This window comes from Drosophila kikkawai, chromosome 2R (assembly GCF_030179895.1).
Source record: "Drosophila kikkawai strain 14028-0561.14 chromosome 2R, DkikHiC1v2, whole genome shotgun sequence".
NCBI lineage: Eukaryota > Metazoa > Arthropoda > Insecta > Diptera > Drosophilidae > Drosophila > Drosophila kikkawai.
The window spans coordinates 10,626,494-10,646,191 of NC_091729.1; the positions used below are offsets into that span (position 1 = coordinate 10,626,494).

Consider the following 19,698-nt stretch of genomic DNA (forward strand, 5'->3'; position numbering starts at 1 on the left):
GCTGGCCATGGAGCGGATTTGGGCCAACTTCTCTTCCTTGTCGTGGCAGCGGAATACCGCGTTCCTGTGGAGCAAGTCTGTATGTCCCATTGTCGTGTCCATCCTTCTCGAAAGGTGGCGGAGGTCCACAAGGACGGCCCCTCGTCTTCCACTATGTGTATGTACTTACGATCTTGGTAAAGACGACCTGCTTAACAGATCCGTCTTCCGATGTCGCCAGAAAGTAGGCAATATGGGCCAAGGTGCGCTGCAACAGCAATATGTATGTATGGTCAGCGAAGTGAATGGCATTTTTATACCCTTGCAGGGTATTATAATTTCAGTCAGAAGTTTGCAACGCAGTGAAGGAGACGTTTCCGACCCTATAAAGTATATATATTCTTGATCAGCATCAACAGCCGAGTCGATCTAGCCATGTCCGTCTGTCCGTCTGTCCGTCTGTCCGTCCGTCTGTCCGTCCGTCTGTCCGTTCCTACGCAAACTAGTCCCTCAGTTTTAAAGCTATCTGAATGAAACTTTGCAAAGAGTCTTCTATATACTCTCACTGCTATATATGTCGGAACGGGCCGGATCGGACGACTATATCATATAGCTGTCATACAAATGTTCGATAAATTTTGAGAAAAAAAATTATAACTTGGTTGTTTTTCAATATTTTTGCATCATTTTTGAGATATAGCCATTTTATATTATTACAGAATTTTGGTAAAAATTTTATGAAAATCGGACGACTATATCTTATAGCTGCCATAGGAACGATCGGAAAAAGAATAGGAAAAAAATTATAACTTCGTTGTTTTTCAACATATTCTTATCTACTTTTAGATATAAGCTTTTTTTATTACTTCAGAATTTTTGTACAATTATTATGAAAATCGGACAACTATATCATATAGCTGTCATATAAACGATCTGTAAATGTGGAGAAAATGTAAAGCTGGGAATGTAAAACTGTAACTGTCAAACTGTAAACATAATAAGTATAAGTAAAATGTAATGAAACTCTGTTTTGTGAGTGTTTTCAGCATTTAAATTTATAATATAAACATCAAAACCAATCTGCAAGGGTATACAAACTTCGGTGTGCCGAAGTTAGCTTCCTTTCTTGTTAAGTATTATTTTAGTTAAATAAGTCTTAAAACAAGAAAGAAGGCTAACTTTGGCCAGCCAAAGTTTGTATACCCTTGCAGGTAACAATTAAAATATATCATAACTAAGCCAAAAATGCATTAATTTCGATTCGGAAAGTAGTTTTGTGTTAGTTTTCATTAATTAAAAAAAACTGCATACCAAATTAAAAATTTTAAGAAATCAAAATTTTTGGCCATTTTTGCTAATTTTAATGATCTAACCCCTTATCAAATTTCGCAAAAATGGCCAAAAAATCGGTTTCGTCCGGACATGTCTAGAAAGATACGCATGTTAAAGCTGATCAAGAATATATATGCTTTATAGGGTCGGAAATGATTCCTTGACTTAGAAAAATATTATTTTGTATTATAAAATCTGATTTTTTATATTAAAAAACTTCTTGATTTTTTTTTTAATTAAAAATATCATAACTCGGCCAAAAGAGCATTAATTTTAAATCGGAAAAAAGATTTTCTACAGTTATTAAATCTGCATACTTAATTTAAATTAATTAATAATGAAAATAATTGATTTTGAAAATTCTGTTTAAAGTTTATGTTTACAGTTTGACAGTTTCAGTTTTACATTCCCAGCTTTACATATTTTATACATTTACCGATCGCTTCTATGGCAGCTATATGATATAGTTGTCTGATTTTCATAAAATTTTTACCAAAAATCTGAAATATTAAAAGAACCTCATTTCTAAAAGTTAATAGGAATATGTTGAAAAACAACGAAGTTATCATTTTTTTCCTATTCATTTTCCGATCGTTCCTATGGCAGCTATAAGATATAGTCGTCCGAATTTCATGAAATTTATACCAAAATTCTGGAATATAATAAAATGGCCATATCCTAAAAATGATGCAAAATTTTTGAAAAACAGCCAAGTTATAATTTTTTATCTAAAAATTTATCGAACATTTGAATGGCAGCTATATGATATAGTCGTCCGATCCGACCCATTCCGACATATATAGCAGTGAGAGCATATAAAAGACTATATGCAAAGTTTCATTCAGATAGCTTTAAAACTGAGGGACTAGTTTGCGTAGAAACAGACAGACGGACAGACGGACATGGCTAGATCGACTCGGCTGTTGAATGCGATCAAGAATATATATACTTTATAGAATGGGAAAAGTCTCCTTCACTGCGTTGCAAACTTCTGACTGAAATTATAATACCCTGCAAGGGTATAAAAAGAACTAGAACAAAGCGCAAAGTTTACTTTAAATATAAAAATAAAACGAAATCTATAACTCGAAACAATACTTAATAACCGAATAACAAAAATGTAAATGAAAATATAAGAAAGAAAGAAAATAAAAGTAACCGTATTCGAACCCACGCACCTCTGACTGGCAGTCCAATGTCTTAACCACTAGGCTAAATGGCAAGCAGCGCGTGTAGCGACCAGACTCGACCTAGAATCGTGCGGCGGGTATGGATGAGTGTTGTGAGATACTTTACTAACCCACATCTAGATGTCGCTATATTTTGCGGTTATAGAGCCTACATAATTATTAAACTTTACTTCCTTTAAGGGGGGACATCTGAGTAACTGGTCAAAAAAAAGCCGATTTTCAAGAATTTTTTTTTGGCCAAATGAAAAAGCAATCGAAAAATTTTTAAGTAGGTTTGATAATGTTATATGTGAAGTACAAAATACATTTTTTTTTAATAAATCGAAAACAAAATGGCGGCTGTGCAGCATGTCTTCGTAGGCCCTATTTTTTTGAAAGGGGTCCATGGCCGGAAACCTAACGTCCTTAATTTTTGATCTAGAACAAAAAATCAAATTTTGTTAGATTCTATATCTCAACCGCTATCGACACACGTGGGATTTTTTTCGATATTTTGATTTTTAGCAAAATGGTAAGTGATTAAATAAAATTTTTAATTTTCATGAGAAAAAAACGTCACAAAATTGTTGATAAAAAAAAAGTAAGCAAAAAAAAAAAAAATCCTACGTGTGTCGATAGCCATAGGTATTTTGAATATACTGTCAAAATTTCAGATCGATCGGTTAAGATTTGTTCGAGTTAGGTTTCCGGCCAACTTAAAAAAAGTGGTTTTGAGATAATCGCGTTTAAAGTTTTAAAATCGTATATGATTACATGTGAGGCATCGCCGTAGAATGGAAAATTTTGACACTTAGAAACTTTTGCCGGACTCTATCTTTTGATATGTTATTTTTAGGACCCTAAAGTATTTTTAAGCAAAAAAAAAATTTTCGATTTTTAAAAAAAGTTACTCAGATGTCCCCCCTTAAGTAAATATATTCAGTAAGTAGGTATAATTATGTTCATAGTCAAAAAATAAACTCTATATATTCCCCCTAGTTCTGAAAAACACAAACTCTGACTTTTGATTGTTTTAAACATTTTAATTGAATTAATTTTGTCGTGTGCATGAGCTGCTATAAATAAATAATTACAGTACGTTATAAGATAAAATTACAATAGCTTCTGCCGCCTGATTCGGGATTCGAGGAGAAGCGACTTACGTGATAATGCCCTACCAAAGGACCCCCGCTCGCGGGGGGTCCCCTTTAAATTAATATTGTGTAAAGTAGGACTAAAGCTAGAGTGTAAATGTTATGCAATAATTTAGAAAATTATGTACAGCAAATGGGAATAAATTAGGTCCAATCGATCGATTAATACGTTACATGAGCTGTGACTGCTTCGCTTAGTTCGCTTAGTGTGCTGGTTAATCACATTCACTAACTAGTGGTAGGGTTAGGCTATAGTACGGTTAAGATTACGATTATGACGATGGAAGTGCTATCAGCTTGTGGTTCACTGGGCAGTGTTGGGAGGTGACGGGTGACAGGTGACAGGTGAGGTGGAGCAACTGGAATCGTTGCTCGGGTTATGGCCGATGCGCCGATCTCTTGATCTCTCCATAACCGAAGCACGAGTCCGAGTCTCAGTTGGATTCCGCGGAAAGTGTTGGTGGTGGTGGTGCTGGGCATTCGCTAAGGAGGTCTCTCTGCCCCCGATCCAGTCTAGAACTGCAGTATCTGGTTGATCCAGTCCCGGAACTCGGAGATGCGCGTATACACGCCTGGCTGGTTGGCCTCCGCGCACCCAATGCCCCACGAGATGACGCCGCCCAGGTGGAAGCGCTTATCGGACTCCCTCTGCAGCACCATGGGGCCACCGGAGTCACCTGTGAAAGAGGATCATGCTCAGTAATCCCAGAAATTACATATAATCTGTCAACAACTCACCCTCGCAGGAGTCGTAGCCGCCCTTCTTCCAGCCGGCGCAGATGAAGATGTGCGGGATGTGCTCGATGTAGCCCGCCGAGCGGTACATGGACTCACAGATGGTGTTGTTGATCACCGGCACGGCCACCTCCTGGAGCACGCTGGGCAGCGGTCCGTCCTCGTACAAGCGGCCCCAGCCCGTGACAAAGGCCGTCTGTCCAATGAAGTTCTCGTCGTTGTCCGGCACGCACACAGGTATGATGTTGGGTTGGAAGACGACGGGCTCGTAGAATCTGTTTGGAATGAGAGCGACTTAGTGTTAGATCAAGGATCGAAGTAGGATGAGGTTCCTCACCTGAGCAAAGCCAGATCGTATTCAAAGGTGCGCGGGTCAAACTGGGGATGCGAGGCTACGATCTGGACGCGGCGCTCCTGATAGCCATAGGGCTCCTCCTCCTCGGCCAGGTCGTACTCGCCCAGGCGCAGCAGCAGATCGGAGGGCGGCACGCTGGAGGAAGTGACACATTCGTAAGGGGGATGGTAAACATTAAGAGGCATCGATTACTCACTTGTCCACACAATGGGCCGCCGTGATCGCCCAGTTCTCGTTCAGCAGGGCCGCTCCGCACTTGTGCAGGTAGGTGGAGGTGCGCCACTGGCGCAGGGAGATCTGCCAGGGCCAGCGACCGAAGGCGGCGTTGGCTCCACCAACGATCCTGGGCTCGGGGAACATGCGACGGCCGCAGACTGGACAGGATAAAAAGCGAGAGCTTGGTTAATAGGCCTGCGTCGGGGGTCACAATTAAAGTAATGGGCCGCCAGGGCCTTAAACATTTTAATCACTCCGCCACGGCACTCAGTCATCTTGGCCGCAGCCCGAAATGTAATGTGCTTTGGCCACGGCCCAGTCCTTGACTTTGGCCATCCGCAAGGCAGGCAGTCAACGGCCTACTTTATGGCCAGCCCAACTCGTTCGCAACTTGGCCCGAACCGAACCAGGCTCGGCTGAGCCGCGTCGCGACTCGTTTCGATTCGTGCATCAAGATTGCTTTTGCCAGCCGCAAATCGGTCAACGGGCTGCTGACGGGACAGCAGGAGGACTCGAGGTCGGGAGGGGATCGGGCCATTGCATTGGCTCCTTTTCTTCTTCGCTGGCCGGCTGGCTGGACTCTGCAGACGACGGCCAGCAAGCAGCAACGTGACCCAAGCGGCACAATGACCGAGGCGATCCCATACACGATGCAGTCATTATTGTAAATGATTGCTGTAAAAATTGTTGCGGACTGTGTCTAGCAGAAGATTCAGCTTAGGAGTGTTCTTACACAGGGAAAAATAATTAGGGAAATTAAGTTGAAACTTAAAATTCACTTCCTTTGTAAAATAAACTAATGGAAGCAGGAAATAACCCCCTTTTAAGGCCAACTAAAATCAATTTAAAAGCAATCACACTCCAGTTTTTCCCCGTGTAACCATTTATGAGCTGGCCCCGGGACTGCATCTCGGAAGATGTCTCCGCTTCTTGGTCTTCAGCCCGATGCTGGCTCAAGGCCAGCGTTTAGCCTTCAAATTGAATTTAATGGCCACGCACACGTTGGCTTTGTCTTATGGCCAAAGTGAGGCTGAGTGAGCTGCGAGTGTATTAATAGATTTCTTCCCGCAGGAAACAAGTTTTCCCCGCTGCTCCTCTCGATCACTCACCTTCCTTGTAATCGACGCCCTCCAGAGCATTGGCGGGTGCCACGGTGGTGCTGCCAGTGGCCTCAATGGTCGTGGTGTTCGGTTCTTCGCCGCTATAATCGGTGGTTTCACCGGCAGATGTGGTTTCGGGACTGCTGGTGGTGCTGCTGCTGATAGTACTGCTTATGCCGCTGCTGCTGGATGCCACCTCGTTGCTCAGCTCAACGGAGGATGATGTAGATGAGGCCAATTCCACGCTGCTCGACGGAGCCTCGGTGGTTTTCACTGTGGTTGGCGTTGCAGTTGTCGTAGCTTTTGTTGTTGTTGTTGTTGTTGATGGTGGTTTTGGTGTACTTGTGACTCTTGGCGGCTTCGTGGTCTTGTGCGGCTTGGCCGTGCCGTGCGTCTCCACCTCACTGACACTGGTGGCCACCGAGATGACCACTTTGTCGGTGGCACTGGGAGGGGCTGTAAATAGGAGTGTAAGTATAGTTTTTAAGGAAGAACTATGTATATGTATGAGTATTTATTAGCCCCTAAGTGGCTTTTGGAAGGGCCGGTTAAGGATTCCAGGATAATGTCATTGCCTAGCAATAGTTATAAAGTTATTTTCGAATTATACCCTTGCAATGAATTATAATTTTACTCTGAAGGCAGTTGAGGAAGAATTTCCTATCATCTCTGGGCTTTAGTTTCCTATCTAGATTCAAGTTCCCTTTTTGGCGGAGTGTAAACTTACCTGTTGTAGCTCCTGTTTTATTGCTCGCTTCCGGGACTGGGGTGGCCAGTGGCATCCAGTTGGGCGGCGGTGCGGGCTGCCAGTCATTGGAAATGCTGGCATTTGTTGGCGGCTCAGCCTCGACGTCTGTCCAGGTAATTAGGCCGGGTTTCTTGGTGGCTGGCGTTTCGGGAACGCTTAAAGGAGCCTCTGTGGTTAGTAGGGGCTTCACTGTAGTTGTAGTGCTCGGTTTACTGGTTGTTGTTGTTGTTGAGGGGGTTGTTGTAGTGGGTTTGGGGGTAGTTGTTGTCGGAGCTTTGGTTGTAGCTCGGCGAGTGGGTTTCGTAGTGCTGGTAGTGGTTGTTGTTCCAGCTGTGGTGGTGCTCGGCTTCTTCTTGGTCACCAGAAGAGGGGTGGTGCTACTGGGCGAGGTCTTGGGAGGATTACTGCTACTACTGCTAATGCTGCTGCTGGTATCTGCCGCTGTTGTGGGTTGGCTTGTAGGTTCCGCCAGAAGAGCCGGCACCTTTACAATTTCCCCAGTGGGCTTGGGCTTTGGACGTGGCGCCTGAGTGGTGCGTTCCGGCACCTTAATGGTTGTCCGGTTATTGTTGAGTTCGTCCTTAAATGATGTGCTGCTTGTTGTCGAGCTGGTGGAACTACTGATGCTACTGCTGCTCGTGTGGATCACTGGTCTCCGTGCCGGCACAGTAGTAGCTGTGTTGTTACTCAAAGTGATTGTGGTGCTGCTCGCCAGGCTGTCAATAGGTTTCCTCGTGGACTGCGATCCACTAATTGTTGTGGATGTTGATCCAACGGGCTTCTTGGACGGCGCAGGTCTCCGGCTGGAATGCGTCTTGTGGGGCTTGGGCGTAGTGGTGCGCAGCGGCGGTGTGGGGCGTTGGGTGGTCACAGCGGCTCTGGTTGGTGTTGGAGTTGTGGGTACTGGGGTTGTTGATGTCGTCGTCGTTGTTGGGGGGCTGGTAGGGACTGCTGTGGGTTTGCTGGTCGTCCTGCTAGCCGCTGAACTGCTCGCAGTGGGTCTAGAAGTAAAGTAATGAATGAAATGTTTAATTAATTGGATTTAAATATATATACTTTTAATTATTTATGAAGAAAATTACTTAAGTATTTCTTGTTTTTGACAGGAAATAAATTTATAAATACCTGGTGTGCCGCCTGGTTGGTGCTGCCGTCGTGGTCGTCTCCTGCTGTTGACGAGTAGGTTCCGTCACTGGCGGAGTCGTGGTCTCCACAATTTGGAAGGTCACAAACTTGGTGGGCACCGAGGTGGTTTCAATGCGCTGCTCCTGCACCACCGGAACCGTAGTTAGCACGGGCTTGGCTGTGGTGGTGCGTCTGCGCGGCGGCTTAACTGTTGGCAGCGACGACGTTGTTGTCGAGGGAGCAGAAGAAGCAGTAGACGAAGGAGAAGCAGGTGCTCCGCTGGGCTTGAAAGTGGTCCGGACCACGAAGTGTGAGTTCTTGTGGGTTGTGTGTGCCAGCGATGGGCGGCGGGTGGTGGAGAGAGTACTGGCCCCAGTAGCGGGCTTGGAGGTGCTCAGATACGACTGGGTAACGTTCTTGAGCAGCTCGTTGGTGGATGACTGAGGGCTCTGGTGGTGGGTAGTGGACAGGCTGCTCTCGGTGGTGAGCTTGAAGAGAGCACTGGTGGGGAGAGTGGTGGATTCATGGGCAAAGTGGGAGATGGTATTCTGGTCGATGCTATTGTCATTGATCTCCGGTGCAAAGAGCGAGGCTTCCTCCTGGGGGTAGGAATAAGATACACATTAGAGTAATCTGGAGGAGATTGAGAGGATTTGTGACTTACCTTCAGGGCACAGCAAGAGCCAAAGTAGAAGCGATCGATGCAGGTGCCCAGGTGGGTGCCATTCTGCTTGATGCAGTCAATGGCGAACATACAGACTCCCGAGCGTCCGGACTTTCGGACAATGCAGGGCAGATGGCGGATATTTCGACCAGATTGGACTGCAAGAAAATATAAAAAGAAATATTAGTTTAAGTCATATATAATATATTTCAAGCAGCATAAAAAAAAGATATACCTAATAATTAAAAAAGTTTATACCGAACTGAAAACTATTATTGTTTAGCTTCTGTCCAGAAATACAACCATCATAATCAGTATAATAGCCCCCCTAATGATGATTATGATGAAGACGATGACAGGGGAGGGCCAGGGAGCACATATGATTCCTATTCCTATTCTGGATCCACCGATTCGAATCGACTGGTCCACACCATTTCCGTTTGCCGGGCCGATTAACGCCTTCGAATTTGTACGCCAATTTGAGCCAGGCCTTTACCGTTAGGCAAACAGTTAACACAAGTGAAAATGAAGTGGCAACAAGCGAAGACGAAGACGAACACATGAACATGAACCCAAAGCCGCGGCCCAAACACGAGGAGAACCCATAAAAGCCGCAAGATCGCTGAAGGGCGTCATCATCATCGCATATAAGACCGCCCGATGAGGCAACACAGTAGCCCATCCGCATTATTGTTATTTATTTATGATTTCTGCTTTTCTGCGGCCACCGCACTGCGCGCTGCCCCAAGAACCGCCAGCATCGTCATCATCATCACCATCGTTGTCGCTGTCGACATTGTGTAATCGAGCCGAGAATTATCCAAGCTCGAGCTTTGAACTTATATAATTGCACAGGCCCCAGCACGGGGCCAAGAGCTTCATGTGGACATAGCATTTGTGTTTATATATTGCTTTTGTTTCCGGCCAGGGACAAAGCCAGCCCTGTTGGCGGTCCTGATACCCCCTTTTGGCCATAAATTTAGTTAACAAGCCGACGGAGGCAAGCATTTCGGGCTAAGCGCTTAAAATACTTGCATATAAATAACGCACTTTGCATGCCTGCTGCTCTGCTGCTCTGCTAAATGGAGAGAAAACAAAGCAGGGCATCGTTTGGCTGGCTTAAATACCTTTTTGGAAAGCCTTATCGAAGGTGCGAAAATCTGAGATTTCTTTCTTTTTGGAAATGGGCCTTATAAATGGAAATAGTCAACAGTTTAAGTCGAGAATCTCTTAAATAATAGAACAAGCATTCATTTATAAGTCATTTGAAAGACAAATTAAATATTCATCATCTAGCCTCACAATATAAATGTTAGACAAAAAAGTAAGAAATAAAGTTGCTGTGTCAAAAGTTGATTTATCTGTTTGAGGTTTTTGTTTTAAACTATTATGCTATACCATTAACAATGATAGTAAAGGCCTGCCCAAGAAGGAAACACAGTTATTTTGCAGTCTATGTTGGTTATTCAGAACCAAAAAGAAAAAAATATCACAGATATTCTGAAATTCATACATTAAATATATTAAGAAATGCATTCACTTTGTAATGTTATTATTATATTCTTTCTTTTTTAGCTCAACTTGAATTTAATTCCATTGAAATAGTAACCAATATTCCCTCACTCTTGCAGGGTATTGAAATAAATATTGCCCACAGCCTTTTTGGCGTTTTGCGTTTATTGAACTTTGGCCGTAAAGTGTCGCGCATTTCTTATGCAATTAACACGAAACTCTGTCATGAGCTCGCTGGCCAGCGCATTTTAGTTCCCGAAACAAACCAAAAAAACAGATGACTCAAGGCACGAACTTGGACGAAGAAGAATCAATCGAAACGAAACGAAATGAAATCCATCGAAAGGGGGATTCAGTACCGAGAGACACGGTCACGTTCCATGGATCGTGGCAGAGCCGGCAGCGGTGGTTCTGTTTCTGTTTGCATTTCGTTTTGTGGCTTTTTGGGTCAACAGCTTAGCATATGTTTCGCTAGCCACTCGCTTCGCCTACCAAATAGCCGAGCCAGGCCAAGCCAGCCAGGCAGCCAGAATGGAATCGATGTCTCGAAGAGAGGTACGGACCCGCATTGCAATGCGGGAAATTCGTTTTTTCGTTGTCGTTTTTCGTTTTTGGCATGCGAATGCGGCACAGCATTTTCGTGGCCCAATTGCGGGTGAGTGAGTGGCGGCTTAAGTGGGTCAAAGAACCGAAGAATGCCTCGGTTCGATCTCCGGGCTGGTTGGCTTTATTTCCCTTTCACTTGCCATCAAATTTACTTTCCGCTTTCTGCAGCCGCCCGCCCCGCCTGTGTGTGTATCCATATTATTTATATTTTCTTTGTTGCCGCTGCGGTCCAGTCATAAACATGAAATGCTCGCCGGCAGCACACACACACTTTCTTGCCAAGAGTCCGCGTCCAAGTCGCAGCCCAAGTACGATTCCGATTCCCTGTCCGATCTGGTGTCCAAGTTGGACTGGCCTGACTGGCGGCGGCGGTTGCTTATTTTATGGCAACATTCTTTGATGGCTGACCTCAATTGCTTTTGCTCGCTGACGTTTGCCGGCGCTGCTCGGTTTATATACTATATATATATGAAAGTTTTGTAGTTTTATTTTCATCTCTGGCCGACCGCTCTGAGCAGCTCAAAGGCTGCGCTTTGTTGTCTTTCGGCAGACAAATTGGCAGCTGTGTGGGGCCGGCCGCTGGGGAGGAAGTGCTAATAGCGTATAAATTTGACTCTTAATGGCGGTGACCCAATTAATCTTCGTTCCCGGCAACGCCTGTCTCTATTGTCATTAATTTTGATTACTTTCATTAGAAATGCTCTGGCTCTAGCTCTGGCTTTGGCCATGCCTTTGGTTCGCTGTTCTCAATTTGGTTTCGGTCGCGTCAAGTTCGTAGCTTAAGTCTTTTGTTTTCTATTGCCGTCTTTAAGTCGTTCTTTTTGGCAATAAAGTTTATTGGTGCTACCAGCACAAGTGGCTTGATGTGGAGAAGGAAGCTGATAGTTAACTATAATTTCTTAACATCAAGTTAAAAGCAAAAAAAAGTTAGATTTTTGTTAATTATAAATACATTTTTTTTAGAATTATTTATATTTATATTTATATTATATTTAACTAATAATCTGTTAATCTGTTAGATTTAAATGATTTTAGTGCCCCTACTGCGTTGTTTTCTTTCCCAATTAATCAAATCTTCAATTTTGTAATAAATTTCGCTTTCATTTTGAATGAAACATCAAATTAATTCATTAAAATTAAACAAATTCTGAGGAATTTCATCTTGAATTAAAAAAAGAAGAAGTCTCTATGATTCATATCTTTGAATTATTACTTCATTCAGTTGTTTTTTATTATTTCATTCATTTCTCGCGGGATTGTGCCCCTGTCTTCCCTTTTAAAACTTATTTTGGAACGTGCTTATTATGTTTTCTCAAGATTTTTGGCTTCTGACTGATGGATCTCTTTTACTTTACTGGCAGACGAAGCGTTTTCGTTCCATTGTAATCACTGTGGATGCTCCCCTTCCCGAAAAGAAACTTTTGATTGTCTACGTGAGAGAAAGTGCTGGAGTTCTTGGGAAACCAAGCCGCATCCGTATCTCTGTATCTGAATCTGCATCTGGGTAATTCCAGGTAAGTGAGAGCGGTAATTGTTTGACACCCATGGCTTGATGGGGACGATGATTCAATCAGAAAGGGTGACCACTTACACTGTGCTAAGCTGGGATTATCCACAAAGACGGGAGTGGCGTCTATCGTGAGCAGCAAGAGGCTGGCCACTGTGAGGAGGCTGAGGACGAGGCTGGGACGTGGCATCCTGGATGGGGATGTTGATGTGGCTGCTCTGCTCTTGGCTCTCGGTTCGGAGGATGCTGCTGTGTACGTATAGGTATCTGTATCCGTGTGTTGTGCACCCATCTGCAAAAAGTAAACCACAAGCTTATTAGTTTTCTTCGTTGGGTGAGTCATGTGAAATGTGAAACGTTTTTACGACCTTATTCAAATTGATCACTAAACATATGGGATTTCTACACCCAACCAATGGGTACGGCCAAAAGAGCAACTGCCGAAGTCAGTGGCAGATTCAGAGGGGTTAAACTCTTTGGAGATGATTTTAAAGTATTATAAATAAAGCAATTTATTTCCTCACTTTGATTTGAAAGTGAGCATATCTAGAGTTAAAATAATAATATGCAAGAAAGGTAGTTAACTACTTGATTTCAAGATTTTATACCCTTGCAGTTTGCAATTTGATCATGAAATATATATGATTTATAGGGCCATAAATGACTTTTTTACTGCTTTACAAACTTCTAAGTAATTTTAAAATAACCAACAAGGTTATATTAAAATAACTTAGCTCTATTACCAACAGTTTAAATTACTCTTCCCTGTGATATTACCCAAATTACTTTCAAAAACTTCTTAAGTATAATATTTAAAGCCCCCTCCATTAATATTTTCTGTCTCCGCCTCTGGAAAATGTAGAAGCGGGCGCGGCAGAGGAAGCAGCAAGTGCGTAGAGGCAATACGCCGAAGCCGCTGACTCAAGTAGGTGAAAGTCTGTCTCCGGTGACTTGCATATGCAAAAATGAGGAACCCAATGAAACAAAACAACGCAGTGCGACAGAGACAGGAACACAGAAACAGAAACCGATCGGAGCTAAATTTGCGGCGGCCAAGGCACCCAGGGCGTATGTGTAATATGCCCGAGCGGTGTGTTTGTTTAGTCATGCCTAAAATGCCCCAAATGGAAAGCAAAAGTAGTATGTGCTCATAGAAAGCGACCCGAACGGGAACCATTTAACTGATTGTATAATCTGGTTAGCCAGCGTTTATATAACTGTTCGGAAATGCATTTAACACCGGTCTTCAGCCCATCCCCGACCCAAGTCCAAGTCCAATCCAAATCCGATTCCCATTCCCATGGCTAGTTCTCATCAGGGGGGGTTCAACAGTCGCCTAATTGAGCCGGAGTTCGATCGGGAAAGAAAGTTCGTTGGGAGATGTACAGAAATGATGACATAAACCGGAGCAATCAAAGAAAGCGAACCACAAACGATGATGAGTTGGCTAGAGCTAACTGGACCTGCTCCGGGATCCGATGACAATGCGACTCCGTATCTCACACATGGCCATAACTATGGGGTATGCCATATGCCGCAGGCATCTTGCGGTGACAACACACACAGACGCAGACACCCATTGATCGAGCGTTCTGTTCTGTTTGGTTTGGCTTGGTCTTTCTTTCAGTCACGATTCTGCAGCGTTGAGAAATGAACAAATTAGCCGCGAGTAACTCTCATTGTGTGTTGCGTAATACGGTCGTTGAACTTGGCCAAGACACAGACAGAGAGAGGTAAAGAGAGATACAGAGCAGGAGGAGATGGAGTAGGGAAACTTCGACAGCAGCTTTAATTAGGCCCGAATGCTAAATCCGCATCGCACAGAATCGAGAACGGAAGCCATAAAACATACATATGCATTCAGATTACCTCAATTAGGCGCTAGAACTAAACTGATACCGGCTAATAGCACGGCCAAGCACGATCTCAAGTCCAGTTTCACGATTGTTTGGCTTTTCGCAGCCTCAAAAATGTTGGCCAGCTATTTGTGTATTTGGGTCACGTTCAGGCCATATCGGTATATGCGTATCTGTATAATTGTGTTGGCGTTGCCGCTCTCTGTGTGTGCAAATTAACATGAATTTCTGAGCGATAACCAGAATCTGAATGCGAATGCGAATACACGCCTGGGAAGAAGTGAGATGGGGCCTGATCTGGGTCACAGCCAGCGGATGATTTGCATGATTGCCAGCGAGCATCCCGCCGGGACAGTCCCTCCAGCTGGCTTATGGGCAATTAAGTAATTTCCACTCGCAGATCGCGGCTCGCGGCCACTCGCGACTCGATACAAGTGACAATTCCGTTGGCTCGTTAAAAGTGAAATTACAATTTGTTTTGTTTGTTATTAAAAATACATTTTGTCGGTATTCCGCCAGTATGTGTGTGCTCTTGCCTTTGCCTTGCCCGGCCCTGGGTAAAAAGCGAAAGCCAACGAATTTCTTTGTGGCTTCTTTTAGTATTTACCTAAAAGAAAAGTGAAATGCCAGCAGCAACAGCAACAAGAGCAGCTTGTAATTTCAAATGCTGAACAAAAGAATTATGCCATTTGCCGTGGAGCGGCTGTAGTTCGTCAAAAGAAACCACATACACATCGGACTAAGCGCGTTTCTAGTGTAATCAAATAAGAAGTGCGTCTCGCTTGGCGCTGCTTTCATTTCTGCTTACCAAAAGCGGAGCTTGGAGAAATTTTGTTTGTATTTTTTTCTCTCGTTTTTTTTTTTTGTCGTTATATTATTTTTTCCGTAACGTGTCGTCTACTGGGATGCGGGCTGCCGCCACGGGCCACTGGTTCGGTGGCTACCAGTTCCCTGGTCCAATTTGATTGGTTCGAAACGAAAGACTCAGGGCACAAACTCGATGGGGGCCGGCTAATTGTTTCGGCAGCTGCCACCAATGCAGCAGGTTCATTGCAACCATCAACGGCAATTTCTCAATTGCAAATGCCGAATGCAAATTACAATAATTACTGCCAGCCATTTCATGCCACTCCACGCAGAATCAGCCCGACTCCCAGCCTATCATCCCATCATTATCATCTTCCTGCCAGGAGATCTCTGCCCCGGCAAACCTGTATAAACCAGAGCGGGCCCCAGAACGTAAACGTGAACGTGATTGTGAATGTGAACGTGAAATGCAAATAACGCAAGAGGCATCCTACTGCCAGATCATCTGTGGCCGCAAGCCAAACGGGCTGCGCCCCCCATTCCAAGACCCCACCTCCTCCTCCTCCACTCGCCGCCACTGTCGAGTGCGTTTTAGACCAAAGACAGGCGGACTGGCAGGCCTTTAACAATAAGGAAGAACCTCGTGTGTGGCAGTGACTAAATCGACCGGCTGATACTCAGTTATTTAGGGAAGATTCTCAAGGAGTAATTTACAAGTGAATAAATAAACAACAACATTGGATATCTTCTTCCTATTCAACCTTCTTCTACTTAGGAGATTATTGTGTTAGAAATAATTTAAGACTCTGATTTGTCTCCGATTTAAGGGACGAGTCCTTTTTCTGATTTCATTTCTGGAGTTTAAGAATTAGTTCTTTAAGGGATATTAAGGTTTTCGGCTGTTATCAAACCTAACACTTATTTATTATTTAGATATTATATTTTTTTGAATTTTGTAAAAAATCCAGCAACACTCTTCTCCAGCGCCTGCTTAGTATTCCATCTAACCCCGTATACCCTCGCCTGGGCATTGGCATAACCACTATCAGACCAGTTCTTTAAACCGAAAAGCAAAAATCGTTTGCCAAGGTGCAGCCGCCAGAAGGAGAGCAGGAGAGGCTGAGGATAAGGAGGAGGTGATGGCTGTGGCTGTGGCTGCTGCGGAGGTTGTGGAAGCTGGCGAAGGCAAAGTTCTGCAGCCGCAGAAGCACAAGCAGAAGCGGCAGTCGCAATTGAAACACTTGTACTGAGAGGCTGCCGTTGCCAGCTCTCGTGGCTTTGGCTGGCTGGCTTGTATTTTACAGGAATTTCAATAAAATTTACAGCAGGAGCCGCAGCAGCAGCGACTTTTGCTTTGGACTTGTTTTTGAGCTTTGGCCGTGTTTGCGGCGCTTGAACTTGTTGCTCTTGTTTTGCTGGCGATGCTGCCTGCCGATGCAGTTAGTTGCAGTTATGCGCATCTATCGGCTGCGCATCTGTATCTGTATCTGTGACTTGGTATCTGTATCTCGGCATTCGTATCTCTGGCTGCTTTTGTTGCTGTGGGCATTGTGAGTTGGCGCTTAATTGACTTGTACGCGGTAGAAAGTGCACTAGCACACGCACTTTTTTATTAGCATTGTTTTTTAGATTTGTTCCCCTTTTTTCGGATATTGGCCTCGAGTCTTGGGCTTTGGTTCACTCACTACTTTGGCTCATTTCTCTCAACTATGATTGTTATGATTCCTCTTGCTCAACTTCTGGGCCTGTTCTAAGCTTTGTTTTATGAGTTTCTTCACTTTTGGCTCTTTGGTTTTTTGGTTTTTTGACACTCGTTTCGCTTGCTACCTTTTGTTTTAGGCCAGGCTGCCGAAGACGACGGCGACGACGAAGTAGAAAAAAATCACACAAAGCACTGTTAGCCGGATAATTGCTGGCACTGGGAAAATCTCCGGTCTTTCCCGAGATTCTCTTCCTCGCCTCGGTTTTCTTTTTTGTGTCTCCTTCTTTTTCTTTTGGACGCACTTGAACTTGCCGCGGAGGGACTTTGGGTCAGGCCAATTATATTATTTCACCGACGACACACACGCACGGACGAACACACGCTTGCGCCAGCACACTCACACACACGCGCGCCTGTCTTGGCCAGAAGACGAAGGAGAAGAAGCGGCAGGCAGTGGCAGCAGCAGAAGACCAAGTTAAGAGCGCGACAAGTTGCGCACGTCTGCGGAGTAGCGCTCGCACAAAAGATCCACACACCTGGCTCTGCCTCAGCCGCTGCCGGCTGTCTCTGCCTCTGCTGCAGTCGCTGTCGGCGTTGGCTGAGATTTGGCGACGCCGGCAGAGCTGAAGAACCACAAAGCGAAATTGTTCCACTGAGAAAAAAAGAGCTTCCCTTATAAAATTCTAGATGGGCAGGGGTGTTTTCTTGAGAAGTTTTAATAAGAAGTTTTTCAATATTAAATTTATAATATTTATTTCTTGAATTTATTGTTTTAACTTTATTTATTTCTTAAGTTTTCTTTAGTTATTTAAATAAAAGTTCCAGTACAAATATTTCCCCCAGTGTACCGTTCAGCTTTTCCCCCTCTCGCTCCCACCTGTGCGCTTCTATCCCGGAGCCTGTCAACATGTGCGCATGCGTGCAGTCGACGGCGGCAGCAGCGGCTACGCGCATAACGGTTTACATTAAGGCCAGCAGCGAGAACGGCCAAAAGCTAGGCGCTATTTCTTATTCAAATGAACTTCACACTCCCTCTGGCACACACACTAACACACTCTCTCTGTTGCCTCTCTCTCGCGCTGTGCCTCTCTCTTTTTGGGGCGGCACAGCTGATTGGCGGCAAAAGGTGTTTGGCGGGGTGGTGTGGGGTTGGGCAGGAGGTAGGGGGAATTCGGTTTGGGGTTAACAGCGCTTTCACATTAAAATAGCAAGAAGCAGAAGACAACAGAGAAACAACCGAAGAAACACACACACACACACAGAGATGGACACTCGGTGGCTTTTTCTTTTAATATTTTTGTGGTGCAAATGAGTTTGTTTTTGCTTTGCCATTCTTTGTCACCTGGGCTTCTGAGTGTGTGTTTGTGTGCGGTGTGTGCTCAGGTGTGTGAGTGTGCCGCAGTTTGTTTGTGTTTTAATTTATGCACGTCTTCAGGTTAAGAAAGTCAATCTTTATTATCGCCTGCTTCTGCCTGGGAAGCTCTTCAGCTTACAGCCAAACCTGTTCGCTGATAAGAATTGCATGGAGCCATCTCTCAAGTGATTCCTTGAAAAGATTTTGAATGGTGTGTTCTTTTTGGTAAGTTTACAAACTGTTTTTAAGGGAACATTATTTATTCTTAAATGTTATTAAAGGTTTTAAAAAAAAAAACACTATATTCTTTCTTTCATTATTTCATTAATTTGAATGATTAATATTTCTCTATAAACTTTCTTAATTTGTAAATTTTTTTTAAATATATATATTTTTTTTTTTGTCTTTTTAATTTCAAAATTTCACTTAATTTTCCTTTTTTGGACATATTTAAAAGGTGACCTCTTTTACCAAGTCAGGTTCTTTGTTTTTAGTTTAACAAAAAAATATTTAAAGAGTAGAAATTACCCAGATTCTCAGATCACTTTTAATATTTTCACATAAATGCTCCTTCGTTTTTGTATATATTTCCTCTTCGAACTGCACTTCTTGCCTTAGGCTTTACGCATTTTTCCAAGCTATGTATATTCGACCACAAAACACCGCTCATCAACAGATCATTAAGCTTTATGGAAAACCATTTGGTTGCGAGAACGGAGAGCCCAATTATAAAACACACAGAAAACACACAGGGGAGAAGCCGGAGAGTCCGATGAAAAGACCAGTGTTTAATGGACAAAACGCACAATTAACTATTAACCACTGACTGGCTGGCGATGACGCGTGTCTTCGGCCGTTTCTTGAACTCGGGGGAGACCTTGACACTGACGCTGCTCCACGGCAACTGAAGACTGGAAGTCTCGGCAGCGATGCTTGCCAGCGATTCTTCCCAGATTCTTTTTGGTCAACACTCGGCTCGCAGAAGAATCAGTGGATGCCATGTGTGTGGATCCCAAGAGCGGAATAAATCTCCAGAGAGAGATGGACAGGAGAGAGCGTGAGAGCTCTGATAAGCTTATCTCCTGCGATGATATCTCTTTTCTCAATTCTTAACGATTAAATCGGATCCCTGCTGATGTTGTTTTGGATTCCAGCGGAAGTTGGCTCATTAGAAATTCAGTTCAGGCGCGGCATGTGGCACCTGTTGCACGCTACATGTCTCTCTGCTTTCCTCAAAGAGAGAACTCATTTATCTCAGCGCCCTCAGATATCTGTGTTTATAGTGTGTGTCTATTGTGCATTTGCGGCTGCTGTCTGCCTTTGTTTGCTTTTTATTTGTTGTTTGTTTTACTAGATAAACACAGATTTCAATGCGTTTCGAAAGGTTTATTTGAAAGGCTTGTCATTCCATCAGGCTCGAAAAAGTATGCAATGTTTTTTTTTAACTAGTCAAGATACAAACCACTTTGTGTAAAAATATGCGATGTAAAAATATTAGCGAAAATATACGATTCTCGGATATTTTAACAATAAAATAAATTTTTTTTTTATTGTTCACGAGTTAAAGCATTTAATAGTAAATCTGTTGTCAAAATTGTGTTTAAATTGTCAAGATATTTTTTATGGACTTAAACTAGTTAAGGTTCCTTAAATTACTATTTAATTTGTGAAATAGAATTCTCATAATCGAAGATCCTTTTATAAATGTATTACTCAAATATCTGGAGTTTTGAAATTAAATGACGTCCCAAAAGTCTAGTTTTCTAAAAAAATTAAT

At 43.5% G+C, this 19,698-nt stretch overlaps 1 protein-coding gene across 1 annotated transcript; it reads right to left on the reverse strand.

The window, feature by feature from the left end:
* Positions 1-3,775: 3,775 nt before the first annotated feature.
* Np (serine protease notopleural) lies at positions 3,776-18,564 on the reverse strand. The gene is made up of 10 exons (XM_017172094.2): positions 18,450-18,564; positions 12,287-12,494; positions 8,578-8,735; positions 7,914-8,512; positions 6,768-7,789; positions 6,050-6,496; positions 4,921-5,098; positions 4,707-4,859; positions 4,373-4,644; positions 3,776-4,311 (listed from the first exon to the last, which is right to left on the reverse strand). Exons 2-10 carry the CDS (start codon positions 12,492-12,494, stop codon positions 4,148-4,150), a joined length of 3,201 nt encoding a protein of 1,066 aa, XP_017027583.1. The 5' UTR covers positions 18,450-18,564; the 3' UTR covers positions 3,776-4,147.
* Positions 18,565-19,698: the final 1,134 nt, after the last annotated feature.